At 53.4% G+C, this 16,613-nt stretch overlaps 1 protein-coding gene across 1 annotated transcript in view; it reads left to right on the forward strand.

The window, feature by feature from the left end:
• LOC137306149 (hemicentin-1-like) overlaps positions 1 to 16,613 on the forward strand; it is a 49,619-nt gene continuing 33,006 nt past the window's right edge. Inside the window, exons 1-6 of the mRNA XM_067975207.1 lie at positions 1 to 136; positions 986 to 1,306; positions 3,353 to 3,625; positions 6,067 to 6,339; positions 12,351 to 12,623; positions 14,360 to 14,626. Of these exons, the coding sequence (XP_067831308.1) occupies positions 1 to 136; positions 986 to 1,306; positions 3,353 to 3,625; positions 6,067 to 6,339; positions 12,351 to 12,623; positions 14,360 to 14,626 (1,543 nt within the window). The remainder of the gene's footprint in view (positions 137 to 985; positions 1,307 to 3,352; positions 3,626 to 6,066; positions 6,340 to 12,350; positions 12,624 to 14,359; positions 14,627 to 16,613) is intronic.

Genomic DNA, 16,613 nt, shown 5'->3' on the forward strand with positions numbered 1-16,613 from the left:
ATGCCACTGGACCGTCTGTTCAGGATTCTCAAAGTCCTCGCAGCTCAGAGCTGCTTAAAGACGAAACGTCGTCTGGTCCCCGTATTAGTTGCTCCTGAGGCCGTCGGCCGTTCCCCGGGCCCTCAGACAATTGGCCGTTCGTCATGTGTGAGGCTAGACAGCAGACTATTCGACTGTGTGAGGCATTGGAGCGGAGCCCTGTCCCGTCCTCGCTCGTCCCAACAGGGCTCACCGAAAGCAGTGTGATGTCTGGAGTGTGACACTTTTGAAGTGTGACGTCTGGAGTGTGACGTCTGGAGTGTGACGTCTGGAGTGTGACACTTTTGAAGTGTGACGTCTGGAGTGTGACACTTTGAAGTGTGACGTCTGGAGTGTGACGTCTAGAGTGTGACACTTTGAAATGTGACGTCTGATATCTGTAACGTGACTAACACTCCCTAGCTGCAAATGGGGTATTCAGCCCAGAAACCCTAGAAACTGTCACCCATGACTCAGTGGGTCTCTCTCTCTCTCTCTCTCTCCTCTGAGTCAGAAGGTCGTGGGTTCGAGCCCCCACTCCAGAGACTCGAGCCCCGTAATCCAGGCCGACACTCCCAGTGCCAGTACTGAGGGAGTGCCGCACTGTCGGAGGGTCAGTGCTGAGGGAGCGCCGCACTGTCGGAGGGTCAGTGCCGAGGGAGCGCCGCACTGTCGGAGATGCCGTCTTTCGGATGAGACGTTAAACCGAGGGCCCCGTCTGCCCCTCTCAGGTGGGTGTAAAAGATCCCACGGCCACTATTTCGGTGAAGAGCAGTGGGGAGTTCTCCCCGGTGTCCTGGGGGCCGATATTTATCCCTCAACCAACATCACGGATGATCGGGGTCATTTCTCACATCGCTGTTTGTGGGATCTTGCTGTGCGCAAATTGGTTTCCTACATTACAACAGTGACCACATTTTAAAAAAAAAAGCCAATTGACCTCGACTGTTTGACCTTCGCACTCTAGGTCGGGCAGGGGGCATCGCCGTGCAAGTGCTGAGCGGCCTGGTGAGCGCCGGGGTCGGGGAGAACGCGACGCTGGCCGTGAATTACAGCGGCCAGGAGGTCCCCTTCATCTCCTGGGAGCACGGGGTGGTCATGGTAACGCAGACGCCAGCGGGCGATCTCCAGGTTCTCCCGGCCTACGAGGGCCGGCTCCATTTCTCCAACCGCTCGGGGTCCATCCGGATCGACAACGTGACGCTGGCGGACGCCGGGCTCTACACGGTCAAGATGGAGGCGCTCGGCGAGCCGACGGGAGAAGGGGAGGTCACGCTCCACGTGTACGGTGAGAGCGGGGAGCGCCGGGCGGGCGGTGGGGAGCGGCTCGAGGCCTCGGGGCCTCGAAGGCGGGCCCCCCGGGAGCGTCTGGCTCTTAAACTCGAGCGGCCTGAGCCCCTGGCCTGGGGTCAGAGGTTGACCGTCAGCACGCAGCCTGCCACTGTCGGCCGGGAACTTGACCGCGACGCGGCCTTGGTCTATCCGGGCCTAATCCGGGGGGCGCGTTATGGAGCCTGACTGCATCTGTGGGTTGCAGGGGAAGATTTGCCCCGGTTGGGTCTCAGGGGCCTGTTGGCGGATTGCTCGACAAACCCGAACCCAAACCGCCCAGGAAAGTGACCTCTCTGTCAGGGTCGCCAACTCTGGCTGGACGTATTCCTGGACGTTTCGTCACATGACCTCCAAACACCCGCCCCCCATCCCCGCTCTCCTGTCATTGGTCGCCCGACACGCCAATCCTCACAAGGCCCCGGCCTTCCCCTCAGCCAATCGGAAAGCGAACAGGCTCTCCGTTGACCCGATTGGATGGTCTTTGACTGTCAGTCAGATGGCCAAACTTTCCCCCCGATCTCCGATATTTTCAGAACCAATAAACGAAAGTGTTCCAAGAAAATTGGGAGTTCTCCCCGATGTCCTGCGGCCAATCTTTATCCCTCAACCAACGTCACTAAAAAAACGGATTGAGCGGTCAACGCTGGCAGCGGGATCTTGCTGTGCGCAAACGGCGTGCAAGGATGATATGAGAACAGAGAGGTTATAACTATCAGGAAAGACTGAACAGGCTGGGGCTCTTTTCTCTAGAAAAGAGAAGGCTGAGGGGTGACTTAAAATTGTAGGAACATAGGAACAGGAGTAGGCCATTCAGCCCCTCGTGCCTGCTCCGCCATTTGATAAGATCATGGCTGATCTGTGATCTAACTCCATATACCTGCCTTTGACCCATATCCCTTAATACCTTTGGTTGCCAAAAAGCTATCTATCTCAGATTTAAATTTAGCAATTGAGCTAGCATCAGTTGCCGTTTGTGGAAGAGAGTTCCAAACTTCTACCACCCTTTGTGTGTAGAAATGTTTTCTAATCTCGCTCCTGAAAGGTCTGGCTCTAATTTTTAGACTGTGCCCCCTACTCCTAGAATCCCCAACCAGCGGAAATAGTTTCTCTCTATCCACCCTATCTGTTCCCCTTAATATCTCATAAACTTCGATCAGATCACCCCTTAACCTTCGAAACTCGAGAGAATACAACCCCAATTTGTGTAATCTCTCCTCGTAACTTAACCCTTGAAGTCCGGGTATCATTCCAGTAAACATACGCTGCACTCCCTCCAAGGCCAATATGTCCTTCCGAAGGTGCGGTGCCCAGAACTGCTCACAGTACTCCAGGTGCGGTCTAACCAGGGTTTTGTATAGCTGCAGCATAACTTCTGCCCCCTTGTACTCCAGTCCTCTGGATATAAAGGCCAGCATTCCATTAGCCTTATTGATTATTTTCTGCACCTGTTCATGACACTTCAATGATCGACGTACCTGAACCCCTAAGTCCCTTTGGACATCCACAGTTTTTAACTTTTTACCATTATGAAAGGGTTCGATAGGGCAGACGTAGAGAAGATGTTTCCACTTGTGGGGGAGACCAGAACTAGGGGGCCATAAATATAAGATAGTCACTAATAAATCCAATCGGGAATTCAGGAGAAACTTCTTTACCCAGAGAGTGGTGAGAATGTGGAACTCGCTCCCACAAGGAGTAGTTGAGGTGAATAGTGTAGATGGATTTAAGGGGAAGCTGGATAAACACATGAGGGAGAAAGGAATAGAAGGATATGCTGATAGGGTGAGATGGAGTAGGGAGGGAGGAGGCTCGTGTGGAGCACAAACACCGGGATAGACCGGCTGGGCCGAATGGCCTGTTTCTGTGCTGTACAGCCAGCGCGTCAAAATGTAATTCCGAGTTGTGTCAAGGTATCTCCGGAAGATTGGGAGTGAGTGAGCGAGGGCTACCTACGTCAATCATTCACCGCTTATTGTTCCCACCGCCTTTGATCTTTCCGCAGTGCCGATCCAGAAGGTGACGGTGAGGGTGTCCCCGGAGAATGTGACTGAAGGTCAGGATGGGGTGACCCTGATCTGCGAGGTCGTGGTTGGCAACTGGACCTGGGTGGAGTGGCAGAAGGAGGGCAGGCCCCTGGCCAATGGTACCGGTCATGTGACGTTACGCGACGCACTGAAGATACAACCAATCAGCAGGAACGACGCTGGGACCTACACCTGCCTCGCGATGAACCCCATCGGCAATGGGAGTCAGAGTTACAATCTCACCGTCAGCTGTAAGTTCAGGTTGTTTTGGTCTTAGGGGCGATGTACCTTCTGTGTTTTCCGGTGGGTCGCACTCTCTCTCTCTCTCTCTCTCTGGCCTCTGAGTCAGAAGGTCGTGGGTTCGAGCCCCCACTCCAGAGACTCGAGCCCCGTAATCCAGGCCGACACTCCCCCAGTGCCCAGTCCTGAGGGAGCGCCGCACTGTCGGAGGGTCAGTACTGAGGGAGCGCCGCACTGTCGGAGGGTCAGTACTGAGGGAGCGCCGCACTGTCGGAGGGGCCGTCTTTCGGATGAGACGTTAAACCGAGGGCCCCGCCTGCCCCTCTCAGGTGGGACATAAAAGATCCCACGGCCACTATTGGAAGAAGAGCAGGGGGGAGTTCTCCCCGGTGTCCTGGGGCCAATATTTATCCCTCAACCAACATCACCTCCCCTGAACGGCCTGGCTATAATTTTAAGGTTCTGTCCCCTTGTTCTGGACTCCCCCCACCAGAGGAAATAGTTTCTCTCTATCCACCCTATCAAATCCTTTAATCATCTTAAACACCTCGATTAGATCACCCCTTAATCTTCTACACTCGAGGGAACACAAGTCGAGGGAGGTGAGATCTATTGGAGATTCCCCAACTCCATACCGTCATCTCCGAACGAGACCGTCCAACTGGGCAAAGGCCAAGAATGGAACCAGGGCCCATCCAGGATTGAGAAGGTCATTTTCAAGCGGTCAGCTGTCTGGACCCCCGATCCCTAGGGGGACGAGGGGGGATAGTTTTAAGAAGTCCTTGAATGCGCTCCGCCATTTTTGCTCAATTGCTTACCTGGTCGCCGCCCTCTGACGCAAACGTCCCCAACTCCTCCCTCCAGACGGGCCAAGCGATAGGTGGGATTGAGGGAGATGGGGAGAAGGTGGGATTGAGGGAGATGGGGAGAAGGTGAGATTGAGGGACATGGTAAGAAATTGGGATTGAGAGGTCTGAAGAGAAGGTGGGATTGATTCATCAGACGGGATGGGCTTGTTGTCATTGTTCCTGTCCCTAGAACCCCTCTGCATCATCGACCTCTCCGATGAGACTCAATTCTCTGCTGTAATTTTGTCCCCCCTGCTCAGACGGCCCGGAGAATGCTGGGATCGGGTTCTTCTCCGACGCTAATCCCAATCCCGGGGATCACGTGGTGGTGAACAGCAGCGTGAATCTAACCTGTGTTTCCAGCTCGGAGCCTCCCGCCCACTACCACTGGACCAGCCAGGGGGGCGGAGAGAAGGGGGGTCCGATCTTCATTGGGTCGACTTTACCCCTCACTCATGTCCAGGTCAACCAGAGCGGCCTCTACACCTGCACCGCCTGCAACAACAAGACCGGCAAATGCCTCAATCTCAGCGTTCCTGTCACTGTCTACGGTGAGTGAGGACTTTTATCCTTTGTAGTTATTTCCAGAGTCTTCGATGGCAACTCTTTCACAAACAGCATAAACTTGCATTTATATAGCGCCTTTAACGTAGTAAAAACGTCCCAAGGCGCTTCACAGGACTGTAAAACAGACAAAATTTGACACTGAGCCACATCAGGAGATATTAGGACAGGTGACCAAAAGCTTGGTCAAAGAGGGAGGTTTTAAGGAGCGTCTTAAAGGAGGAGAGAGAGGCGGAGAGGTTTAGGGAGGGAATTCCAGAGCTCGGGGCCCAGGCAGCTGAAGGCACGGCCGCCAATGGTGGAGCGATGGGAATCGGGGGATGCGCAAGAGGCCAGAATTGGAGGAGAGCAGAGATCTCGGAGGGGTGTAGGGGCTGGAGGAGGTTACAGAGATAGGGAGGGGGGGCGAGGAGGCCATGGAGGGATTTGAACACAAGGATGAGAATTTTAAAATCGAGGCGTTCCCGGACCAGGAGCCGATGTAGGTCAGCGAGCACAGGGGGTGATGGGAGAACGGGACTCGGTGCGAGTTTGGATACGGGGGGGCAGCAGAATTTGGATGAGCTCGAGTTTGCGGATGGTGGGAGGCCAGGCAAGGGAGCATTGGAATCAACTTAATTTTAAAATTCTCATACTCGTGTTATAATCCCTCCATGGCTTCGTTGCCCCCTCCCTATCTCTGTAACCTCCTCCAGCCCTACGACCCTCCGAGATCTCTGCGCTCCTCCAATTCTGGCCTCTTGTCCATCCCCCGATTCCCATCGCTCCACCATTGGCGGCCGTGCCTTCAGCTGCCTGGGCCCTAAGCTCTGGAATTCCCTCCCTAAACCTCTCCGCCTCTCTCTCTCCTCCTTTAAGACGCTCCTTAAATCCTACCTCTTTGACCAAGCTTTTGGTCACCTGTCCTAATATCTCCTGATGTGGTTTGGTGTAAATTTCTGTCTGATTTAAGCTCCTGTGAAATGCCTTGGGACATTAAAGGTGCAGGTTGTCGTCATCCAAAATCCATAATTTCCTCACGGCCGGTGATATTTCCTCAGACCCCATCGACGATGTGAGGATCTCCGTGTCTCCGCGGGACGTGAAAGAAGGGGACCCCTCGGCCATTTTGAGGTGCGCGGTAGCGAGGGGGACGCGGGTCAGCGTGGACTGGAGCAGAGACGGGACGAGTGTAACGGACAGCGGTCGCTACAACGTAACCCGCGACACGTTGGAGATAGCGGGGGTGACCAGGAACGATTCCGGCCTCTACACCTGCACAGCCCGAAACCCTCTGGGGTCCTCCAATGCCAGCTATCTGCTGACCGTATACTGTGAGTTCCACCTCTCGCCGTCTCCTGCCAGTTATAATGAGGCCATGGCCCTTCAGGCAGTGACTCACCGTTGTTATGTCGGCAAATGTGGCATTTAGTGTCAGCACTGACCCACAACCAGTAAGGAGATGAGTGACCAAAGTTAACATGCAGGTACAGCAAGCAATTAGGAAGGCAAATGGCGTGTTAACCTTTATTGCAAGGGGGTTGGAGTACAAGAGTAAGGAAGTCTTGCTACAATTGTACAGGGTTTTGGTGAGACCTCACCTGGAGTACTGCGTACAGTTTTGGTCTCCTTATCTAAGGAAGGATATACTTGCCTTAGAGGCGGTGCAACAAAGGTTCACTAGATTGATTCCTGGGATGAGAGGGTTGTCCTATGAGGAGAGATTGAGTAGAATGGGCCTATACTCTCTGGAGTTTAGAAGAATGAGAGGTGATCTCATTGAAACATATAAGATTCTGAGGGGGCTTGACAGGGTAGATGCTGAGAGGCTGTTTCCCCTGGCTGGAGAGTCTAGAACTCGAGGGCATAGTCTCAGGATAAGGGGTCGGTGATTTGGGACTGAGATGAGGAGGAATTTCTTCACTCAGAGGGTTGTGAATCTTTGGAATTCTCTACCCCAGAGGACTGTGGATGCTCAGTCGTTGAGTATATTCCTAGGGCCAACCATCTTCAGCTGCTTCATCAATGACCTTCCCTCCATCATAAGGTCAGAAATGGGGATGTTCGCTGATGATTGCACAGTGTTCAGTTCCATTCGCAGCCCCTCAGATAATGAAGCAGTCCGTGCCCGCATGCAGCAAGACCTGGACAACATCCAGGCTTGGGCTGATAAGTGGCAAGTAACATTCGTGCCAGAAAAGTACCAGGCAATGACCATCTCCAACAAGAGAGAGTCTAACCACCTCCCCTTGACATTCAACGGCATTACCATCGCCGAATCCCCCACCATCAACATCCTGGGGGTCACCATTGACCAGAAACTTAACTGGACCAGCCATATAAATACTGTGGCTACGAGAGCAGGTCAGAGGCTGGGTATTCTGTGGCGAGTGACTCACCTCCTGACTCCCCAAAGCCTTTCCACCATCTATATGGCACAAGTCAGGAGTGTGATGGAATACTCTCCACTTGCCTGGATGAGTGCAGCTCCAACAACACTCAAGAAGCTCGACACCATCCAGGACAAAGCAGCCCACTTGATTGGCACCCCATCCACCACCCTAAACATTCACTCCCTTCACCACCGGCGCACCGTGGCTGCAGTGTGTACCATCCACAGGATGCACTGCAGCAACTCGCCAAGGCTTCTTCGACAGCACCTCCCAAACCCGCGACCTCTACCACCAAGAAGGACAAGAGCAGCAGGTACATGGGAACAACACCACCTGCACGTTCCCCTCCAAGTCACACACCATCCCGACTTGGAAATATATCGGCCGTTCCTTCATCGTCGCTGGGTCAAAATCCTGGAACTCCCTTCCTAACAGCACTGTGGGAGAACCTTCACCACACGGACTGCAGCGGTTCAAGAAGGCAGCTCACCACCACCTTCTCAAGGGCAATTAGTGGATGGGCAATAAATGCCGGGCTCGCCAGCGACACCCACATCCCATGAACGAATAAAAAAAGAAAATATTCAAGGCTCAGATGGATGGATTTTTGGACTCTAAGGGAATCAAGGGATATGGGGATCGGGCAGGAAAGTGGAGTTGAGGTCGAAGATCAGCCATGATCTGATTGAATGGCCCAACAGGCTTGAGGGGCCGAATGGCCTACTCCTGCTCCTATTTCTTATGACCAGCTATTGGTGGTGTTGGTTGAGGGATGGTTCTGCCCTGTCCCATCAGGGAAGGTTGCTGTTTTCATATCTTTGCACACTTGCCTCGGAGAATAGTGGAAGGATTCGCGGGCTGATGAACAAGGACCGAGAGTAGGCACATTGTAGCAATTACATTCACCAGAATGTGTCGGCCGAGGCTCAGTGGGGCTCGCTCTCTCTCTCGCGCCTCTGAATCAGAAGGTCGCGTATTCGAGCCCCTTAATCTTCTACACTCGAAGGAATACAAGCCGAGGGAGGTGAGATCTATTGGAGATTCCCCAACTCCATACCGTCATCTCCGAACGAGAACATCCAACTGGGCAAAAGCCAAGAATGGAACCAGGGCCCATCCTGGATTGAGAAGGTCATTTTCAAGCGGTCAGCTGTCTGACCCCCGATCCCTAGGGGGAGGAGGGGGGATAGTTTTAGGAAGCCCTTGAACGCGCTCCGCCATTTTTGCTCAAGTGCTTACCTGACCGCCGCCCTCTGACGCGAACTTCCCCCTCCTCCTCCCTCCAGACGGGCCAAGCGAGCAGCAAGTCACGGTCAACGGGGTGGACGGCGCGAGGCCGCGGGACGTGACGAGCGGGAGCGCGGTGAAACTGGAGTGCTGCGCCCAGTCGGTCCCGGTCAGCTACCTCTGGACCTTCGGGCACAAGTTCTGGGATGACCAGACACTGGAGCTGAGCAATGTGACCCGGGCTCAGCAGGGCCCCTACAAGTGCAGCGTCTTCAACGAGAGAACAGGCCGGACGGTCAGCCGCCTGCTCTGGCTCAATGTGTACGGTGAGTGATTTCACGGGTCAAGGTTCAAAGGGGGGACGTCGGACGTCTGGCAAGGCCGGCATTTATTGCCCATCCCTAATTGCCCCTTGAGAAGGTGGTGGTGAGCCGCCTTCTTGAACCGCTGCAGTCCGTGTGGTGAAGGTTCTCCCACAGTGCTGTTAGGAAGGGAGTTCCAGGATTTTGACCCAGCGACGATGAAGGAACGGTGATCTATTTCCAAGTCGGGATGGTGTGTGACTTGGAGGGGAACGTGCAGGTGGTGTTGTTCCCATGTGCCTGCTGCTCTTGTCCTTCCAGGTGGTGGAGGTCGCAGGTTTGGGAGGTGCTGTCGAAGAAGCCTTGGCGAGTTGCTGCAGTGCATCCTGTGGATGGTGCACACTGCAGCCACTGTGCGCCGGTGGTGAAGGGAGTGAATGTTTAGGGTGGTGGATTGGGTACCAATCAAGCGGGCTGCTTTGTCCTGGATGGTGTTGAGCTTCTTGAGTGTTGTTGGAGCTGCACTCATCCAGGCAAGTGGAGAGTATTCCATCACACTCCTGACTTGTGCCTTGTAGATGGTGGAAAGGCTTTGGGGAGTCAGGAGGTGAGTCACTCGCCGCAGAATACCCAGCCTCTGACCTCCTCTTGTAGCCACAGTATTTATATGGCTGGTCCAGTTAAGTTTCTGGTCAATGGTGACCCCCAGGATGTTGATGGTGGGGGATTCGGTGATGGTAATGCCGTTGAATGTCAAGGGGAGGTGGTTAGACTCTCTCTTGTTGGAGATGGTCATTGCCTGGCACTTGTCTGGCGCGAATGTTGCTTGCCACTTATCAGCCCAAGCCTGGATGTTGTCCAGGTCTTGCTGCATGCGGGCTCGGACTGCTTCATTATCTGAGGGGTTGCGAATGGAACTGAACACTGTGCAATCATCAGCGAACATCCCCATTTCTGACCTTATGATGGAGGGAAGGTCATTGATGAAGCAGCTGAAGATGGTTGGGCCTAGGACACTGCCCTGAGGAACTCCTGCAGCAATGCCCTGGGGCTGAGATGATTGGCCTCCAACAACCACTACCATCTTCCTTTGTGCTAGGTATGACTCCAGCCACTGGAGAGTTTTCCCCCTGATTCCCATTGACTTCAATTTTACTAGGGCTCCTTGGTGCCACACTCGGTCAAATGCTGCCTTGATGTCAAGGGCAGTCACTCTCACCTCACCTCTGGAATTCAGCTCTTTTGTCCATGTTTGGACCAAGGCTGTAATGAGGTCTGGAGCCGAGTGGTCCTGGCGGAACCCAAACTGAGCATCGGTGAGCAGGTTATTGGTGAGTAAGTGTCGCTTGATAGCACTGTCGACGACACCTTCCATCACTTTGCTGATGATCTAGAGTAGACTGATGGGGCGGTAATTGGCCGGATTGGATTTGTCCTGCTTTTTGTGGACAGGACATACCTGGGCAATTTTCCACATTGTTGGGTAGATGCCAGTGTTGTAGCTGTACTGGAACAGCTTGGCTAGAGGCGCAGCTAGTTCTGGAGCACAAGTCTTCAGCACTACAGCTGGGATGTTGTTGGGGCCCATAGCCTTTGCTGTATCCAGTGCACTCAGCCGTTTCTTGATATCACGTGGAATGAATCGAATTGGCTGAAGACTAGCTTCTCTAATGGTGGGGATATCGGGCGGAGGCCGAGATGGATCATCCACTCGGCACTTCTGGCTGAAGATGGTTGCAAACGCTTCAGCCTTGTCTTTTGCACTCACGTGCTGGACTCCGCCATCATTGAGGATGGGGATGTTTGCAGAGCCTCCTCCTCCCGTTAGTTGTTTAAATGTCCACCACCATTCACGACTGGATGTGGCAGGACTGCAGAGCTTTGATCTGATCCGTTGGTTGTGGAATCGCTTAGCTCTGTCTATAGCATGTTGCTTCCGCTGTTTAGCATGCATGTAGTCCTGAGTTGTAGCTTCACCAGGTTGGCACCTCATTTTTCGGTACGCCTGGTGCTGCTCCTGGCATGCTCTTCTACACTCCTCATTGAACCAGGGTTGATCCCCTGGCTTATTGGTAATGGTAGAGTGAGGAATATGCCGGGCCATGAGGTTACAGATTGTGCTGGAATACAATTCTGCTGCTGCTGATGGCCCACAGCGCCTCATGGATGCCTAGTTTTGAGCTGTTAGATCTGTTCTGAATCTATCCCATTTAGCACGATGGTAGTGCCACACAACACATTGGATGGTGTCCTCAGTGCGGAGACGGGACTTCATCTCCACGAGGACTGTGCGGTGGTCACTCCTACCAACACTGTCATGGACAGATGCATTTGCGACAGGTAGATTGGTGAGGACGAGGTCAAGTAAGTTTTTCCCTCGTGTTGGTTCGCTCACCACCTGACGCAGGCCCAGTCTGGCAGTTGTGTCCTTTAGGACTCGGCCAGCTCGGTCAGTAGTGGTGCTACTGAGCCACTCTTGGTGATGGACATTGAAGTCCCCCACCCAGAGTACATTTTGTGCCCTTGCTACCCTCAGTGCTTCCTCCAAGTGGTGCTCAACATGGAGGAGGACTGATTCATCAGCTGAGGGAGGACGGTAGGTGGTAATCAGCAGGAGGTTTCCTTGCCCATGTTTGACCTGATGCCATGAGATTTCATGGGGTCCGGGGTCAATGTTGAGGACTCCCAGGGCTACTCCCTCCTGACTGTATATCACTGTACCGCCACCTCTGGTGGGTCTGTCCTGCCGGTGGGACAGGACATACCCAGGGATGGTGATGGAAGATTCTGGGACGTTGGCTGAAAGGTATGATTCTGTGAGTATGGCTATGTCAGGCTGTTGCTTGACTAGTCTGTGGGACAGCTCTCCCAATTTTGGCACAAGTCCCCAGATGTTAGTGAGGAGGACCTTGCAGGGTCGACTGGGCTTGGTTTGCTGTTGTCGTGTCCGGTGCCTAGTGGTCCGATGCCGGGTGGTCCGGGAGTGTTTGATGGGACAGTGTAGAGGGAGCTTTACTCTGTATCTAACGCGTGCTGTACCTGCCCCGGGAGTGTTTGATGGGACAGTGTAGAGGGAGCTTTACTCTGTATCTAACCCTGTACCTGCCCTGGGAGTGTTTGATGGGACAGTGTAGAGGGAGCTTTACTCTGTATCTAACCCTGTACCTGCCCTGGGAGTGTTTGATGGGACAGTGTAGAGGGAGCTTTACTCTGTATCTAACCCTGTACCTGCCCTGGGAGTGTTTGATGGGACAGTGTAGAGGGAGCTTTACTCTGTATCTAACCCTGTACCTGCCCTGGGGGTGTTTGACGGGACAGTGTGGAGGGAGCTTTACTCTGTGTCTTAGCCATTGACCAGTGCGAATTCTCCTTCCCTGAATAAATATAATTGTCGTTTCCTCACGGCCCGTGATATTTCCTCAGACCCCATCGACGATGTGAGGATCTCCGTGTCTCCGCGGGACGTGAAAGAAGGGGACCCCTTGGCCATTTTGAGGTGCGCGGTAGCGAGGGGGACGCGGGTCAGCGTGGACTGGAGCAGAGACGGGACGAGTGTAACGGACAGCGGTCGCTACAACGTAACCCGCGACACGTTGGAGATAGCGGGGGTGACCAGGAACGATTCCGGCCTCTACACCTGCACAGCCCGAAACCCTCTGGGGTCCTCCAATGCCAGCTATCTGCTGACCGTATACTGTGAGTTCCACCTCTCGCCGTCTCCTGCCAGTTATAATGAGGCCATGGCCCTTCAGGCAGTGATTCACTGTTGTTATGTCGGCAAATGTAGCATTTAGTGTCAGCACTGACCCACAACCAGTAAAGAGATGAGTGACCAAAGTTAACATGCAGGTACAGCAAGCAATTAGGAAAGCAAATGGCGTGTTAACCTTTATTGCAAGGGGGTTGGAGTACAAGAGTAAGGAATTCTTGTTACAATTGTATTGGGTTTTGGTGAGACCTCACCTGGAGTACTGTGTACAGTTTTGGTCTCCTGATCTAAGGAAGGATATACTTGCCTTAGAGGCGGTGCAACGAAGGTTCACTAGATTAATTCCTGGGATGAGAGGGTTGTCCAATGAGGAGAGATTGAGTAGAATGGGCCGATACTCTCTGGAGTTCAGAAGAATGAGAGATGATCTCATTGAAACATATAAGATCATGAGAGGGCTTGACAGGGCAGATGCTGAGAGGCTGTTTCCCCTGGCTGGAGAGTCTAGAACTGGGGGGCATAGTCTCAGGATAAGGGCTGGGTCATTTGGGACTGAGATGAGGAGGAATTTCTTCACTCAGAGGTTTGTGAATCTTTGGAATTCTCCACCCCAGAGGGCTGTGGACGCTCAGTCGTTGAGTATATTCAAGACTGAGATCGATAGATTTTTGGACTCTCGGGGAATCAAGAGATATGGGGATCGGGCGGGAAAGTGGAGTTGAGGTTGAAGATCAGCCATGATCTGATTGAATGGCCCAACAGGCTTGAGGGGCCGAATGGCCTACTCCTGCTCTTATTTCTTATGACCAGCTATTGGTGGTGTTGGTTGAGGGATGGTTCTGCCCTGTCCCATCAGGGAAGATTGCTGTTTTCATATCTTTGCACACTTGCCTCGGAGAATAGTGGAAGGATTCGCGGGCTGATGAACAAGGACCGAGAGTAGGCACGTTGTCGCAATTACATTCACCAGAATGTGTCGGCCGAGGCTCAGTGGGCAGCTCTCTCTCTCTGTCTCTCTCTCTCGCGCCTCTGAGTCAGAAGGTCGGGTGTTTGAGACCCCACTCCAGAGACTTGATCCCCGCAATCCCAGGCTGACACTCCCAGTGCCAGGACTGAGGGAGTGCTGCACTGTCAGAGGTGCCGTCTTTCAGATGTGACGATAAACCGAGGCCCCGCCTGCCCTCTTGGGTGGGACGTAAAAGATCCCACGGCCACTATTGGAAGAAGAGCAAGGGGGGAGTTCTCCCCGGTGTCCTGGGGCCAATATTTATCCCTCAACCAACATCACCTCCCCTGAACGGCCTGGCTATAATTTTAAGGTTCTGTCCCCTTGTTCTGGACTCCCCCCACCAGAGGAAGTAGTTTCTCTCTATCCACCCTATCGAATCCTTTAATCATCTCAAACACCTCGATTAGATCACCCCTTAATCTTCTACACTCGAGGGAATATAAGCCGAGGGAGGTGAGATCTGTTGGAGATTCCCCAACTCCATACCGTCATCTCCGAACGAGACCATCCAACTGGGCAAAGGCCAAGAATGGAACCAGGGCCCATCCTGGATTGAGAAGGTCATTTTCAAGCGGTCAGCTGTCTGACCCCCGATCCCTAGGGGCAGTGGGGGGTTAGTTTTAGGAAGCCCTTGAACGCGCTCCGCCATTTTTGCTCAAGTGCTTACCTGACCGCCGCCCTCTGACACGAACTTCCCCCTCCTCCTCCCTCCAGACGGGCCAAGCGAGCAGCAAGTCACGGTCAACGGGATGGACGGCGCGAGGCCGCGGGACGTGACGAGCGGGAGCGCGGTGAAACTGGAGTGCTGCGCCCAGTCGGTCCCGGTCAGCTACCTCTGGACCTTCGGGCACAAGTTCTGGGATGACCAGACACTGGAGCTGAGCAATGTGACCCGAGCTCAGCAGGGCCCCTACAAGTGCAGCGTCTTCAACGAGAGAACAGGCCGGACGGTCAGCCGCCTGCTCTGGCTCAATGTGTACGGTGAGTGCCTTCGCGGGTCAAGGTTCAAAGGAGGACGTCGGACGTCTGGCCTGCAAGTGGCTGGCCGCTGACCTGGTGTCCATCTCTCTAATTCATTTCCACCAATGGAGGTTTGTCCACTTGGCCTGGGGGGGGGAATATCCTCGGGAGATAAATCATCGTCCAACACTCACACAATTCAACATTCTTCATCCTCCCTGTCCTGGGAGTGTTTGATGGGACAGTGTAGAGGGAGCTTTACTCTGTATCTAACCCTGTACCTGCCCTGGGAGTGTTTGATGGGACAGTGTAGAGGGAGCGTTACTCTGTATCTAACCCTGTACCTGCCCTGGGAGTGTTTGACGGGACAGTGTAGAGGGAGCTTTACTCTGTATCTAACCCGTGCTGTACCTGCCCTGGGAGTGTTTGATGGGACAGTGTAGAGGGAGCTTTACTCTGTATCTAACCCTGTACCTGCCCTGGGAGTGTTTGATGGGACAGTGTAGAGGGAGCTTTACTCTGTATCTAACCCTGTACCTGCCCTGGGAGTGTTTGATGGGACAGTGTAGAGGGAGCTTTACTCTGTATCTAACCCTGTACCTGCCCTGGGAATGTTTGATGGGACAGTGTAGAGGGAGCTTTACTCTGTATCTAACCCGTGCTGTACCTGCCCTGGGAGTGTTTGATGGGACAGTGTAGAGGGAGCTTTACTCTGTATCTAACCCTGTACCTGCCCTGGGAGAGTTTGATGGGACAGTGTAGAGGGAGCTTTACTCTGTATCTAACCCTGTACCTGCCCTGGGAGTGTTTGATGGGACAGTGTAGAGGGAGCTTTACTCTGTATCTAACCCGTGCTGTACCTGCCCTGGGAGTGTTTGATGGGACAGTGTAGAGGGAGCTTTACTCTGTATCTAACCCTGTACCTGCCCTGGGAGAGTTTGATGGGACAGTGTAGAGGGAGCTTTACTCTGTATCTAACCCTGTACCTGCCCTGGGAGTGTTTGATGGGACAGTGTAGAGGGAGCTTTACTCTGTATCTAACCCTGTACCTGCCCTGGGAGTGTTTGATGGGACAGTGTAGAGGGAGCTTTACTCTGTATCTAACCCTGTACCTGCCCTGGGAATGTTTGATGGGACAGTGTAGAGGGAGCTTTACTCTGTATCTAACCCTGTACCTGCCCTGGGAGTGTTTGATGGGACAGTGTAGAGGGAGCTTTACTCTGTATCTAACCCTGTACCTGCCCTGGGAATGTTTGATGGGACAGTGTAGAGGGAGCTTTACTCTGTATCTAACCCTGTACCTGCCCTGGGAGTGTTTGATGGGACAGTGTAGAGGGAGCTTTACTCTGTATCTAACCCTGTACCTGCCCTGGGAGTGTTTGATGGGACAGTGTAGAGGGAACTATACTCTGTATCTAACCCTGTACCTGCCCTGGGAGTGTTTGATGGGACAGTGTAGAGGGAGCTTTACTCTGTATCTAACCCTGTACCTGCCCTGGGAGTGTTTGATGGGACAGTGTAGAGGGAGCTTTACTCTGTATCTAACCCTGTACCTTCTTTTTTATTCGTTCATGGGATGTGGGCGTCGATGGAGAGGCCGGCATTTATTGCCCATCCCTAATTGCCCTTGAGAAGGTGGTGGTGAGCCGCCTTCTTGAACCGCTGCAGTCCGTGTGGTGAAGGTTCTCCCACAGTGAATGTTTAGGGTGGTGGATGGGGTGCCAATCAAGCGGGCTGCTTTGTCTTGGATGGTGTCGAGCTTCTTGAGTGTTGTTGGAGCTGCACTCATCCAGGCAAGTGGAGAGTATTCCATCACACTCCTGACTTGTGCCTTGTAGATGGTGGAAAGGGTTTAGGGAGTCAGGAGGTGAGTCACTCGCCACAGAATACCCAGCCTCTGACCTGCTGTTGTAGCCACAGTATTTATATGGCTGGTCCAGTTAAGTTTCTGGTCAATGGTGACCCCCAGGATGTTGATGGTGGGGGATTCGGCGATGGTAATGCCGTT

The sequence above is a fragment of the Heptranchias perlo genome, chromosome 42 (assembly GCF_035084215.1).
Source record: "Heptranchias perlo isolate sHepPer1 chromosome 42, sHepPer1.hap1, whole genome shotgun sequence".
Taxonomy (NCBI): Eukaryota; Metazoa; Chordata; class Chondrichthyes; order Hexanchiformes; family Hexanchidae; genus Heptranchias; species Heptranchias perlo.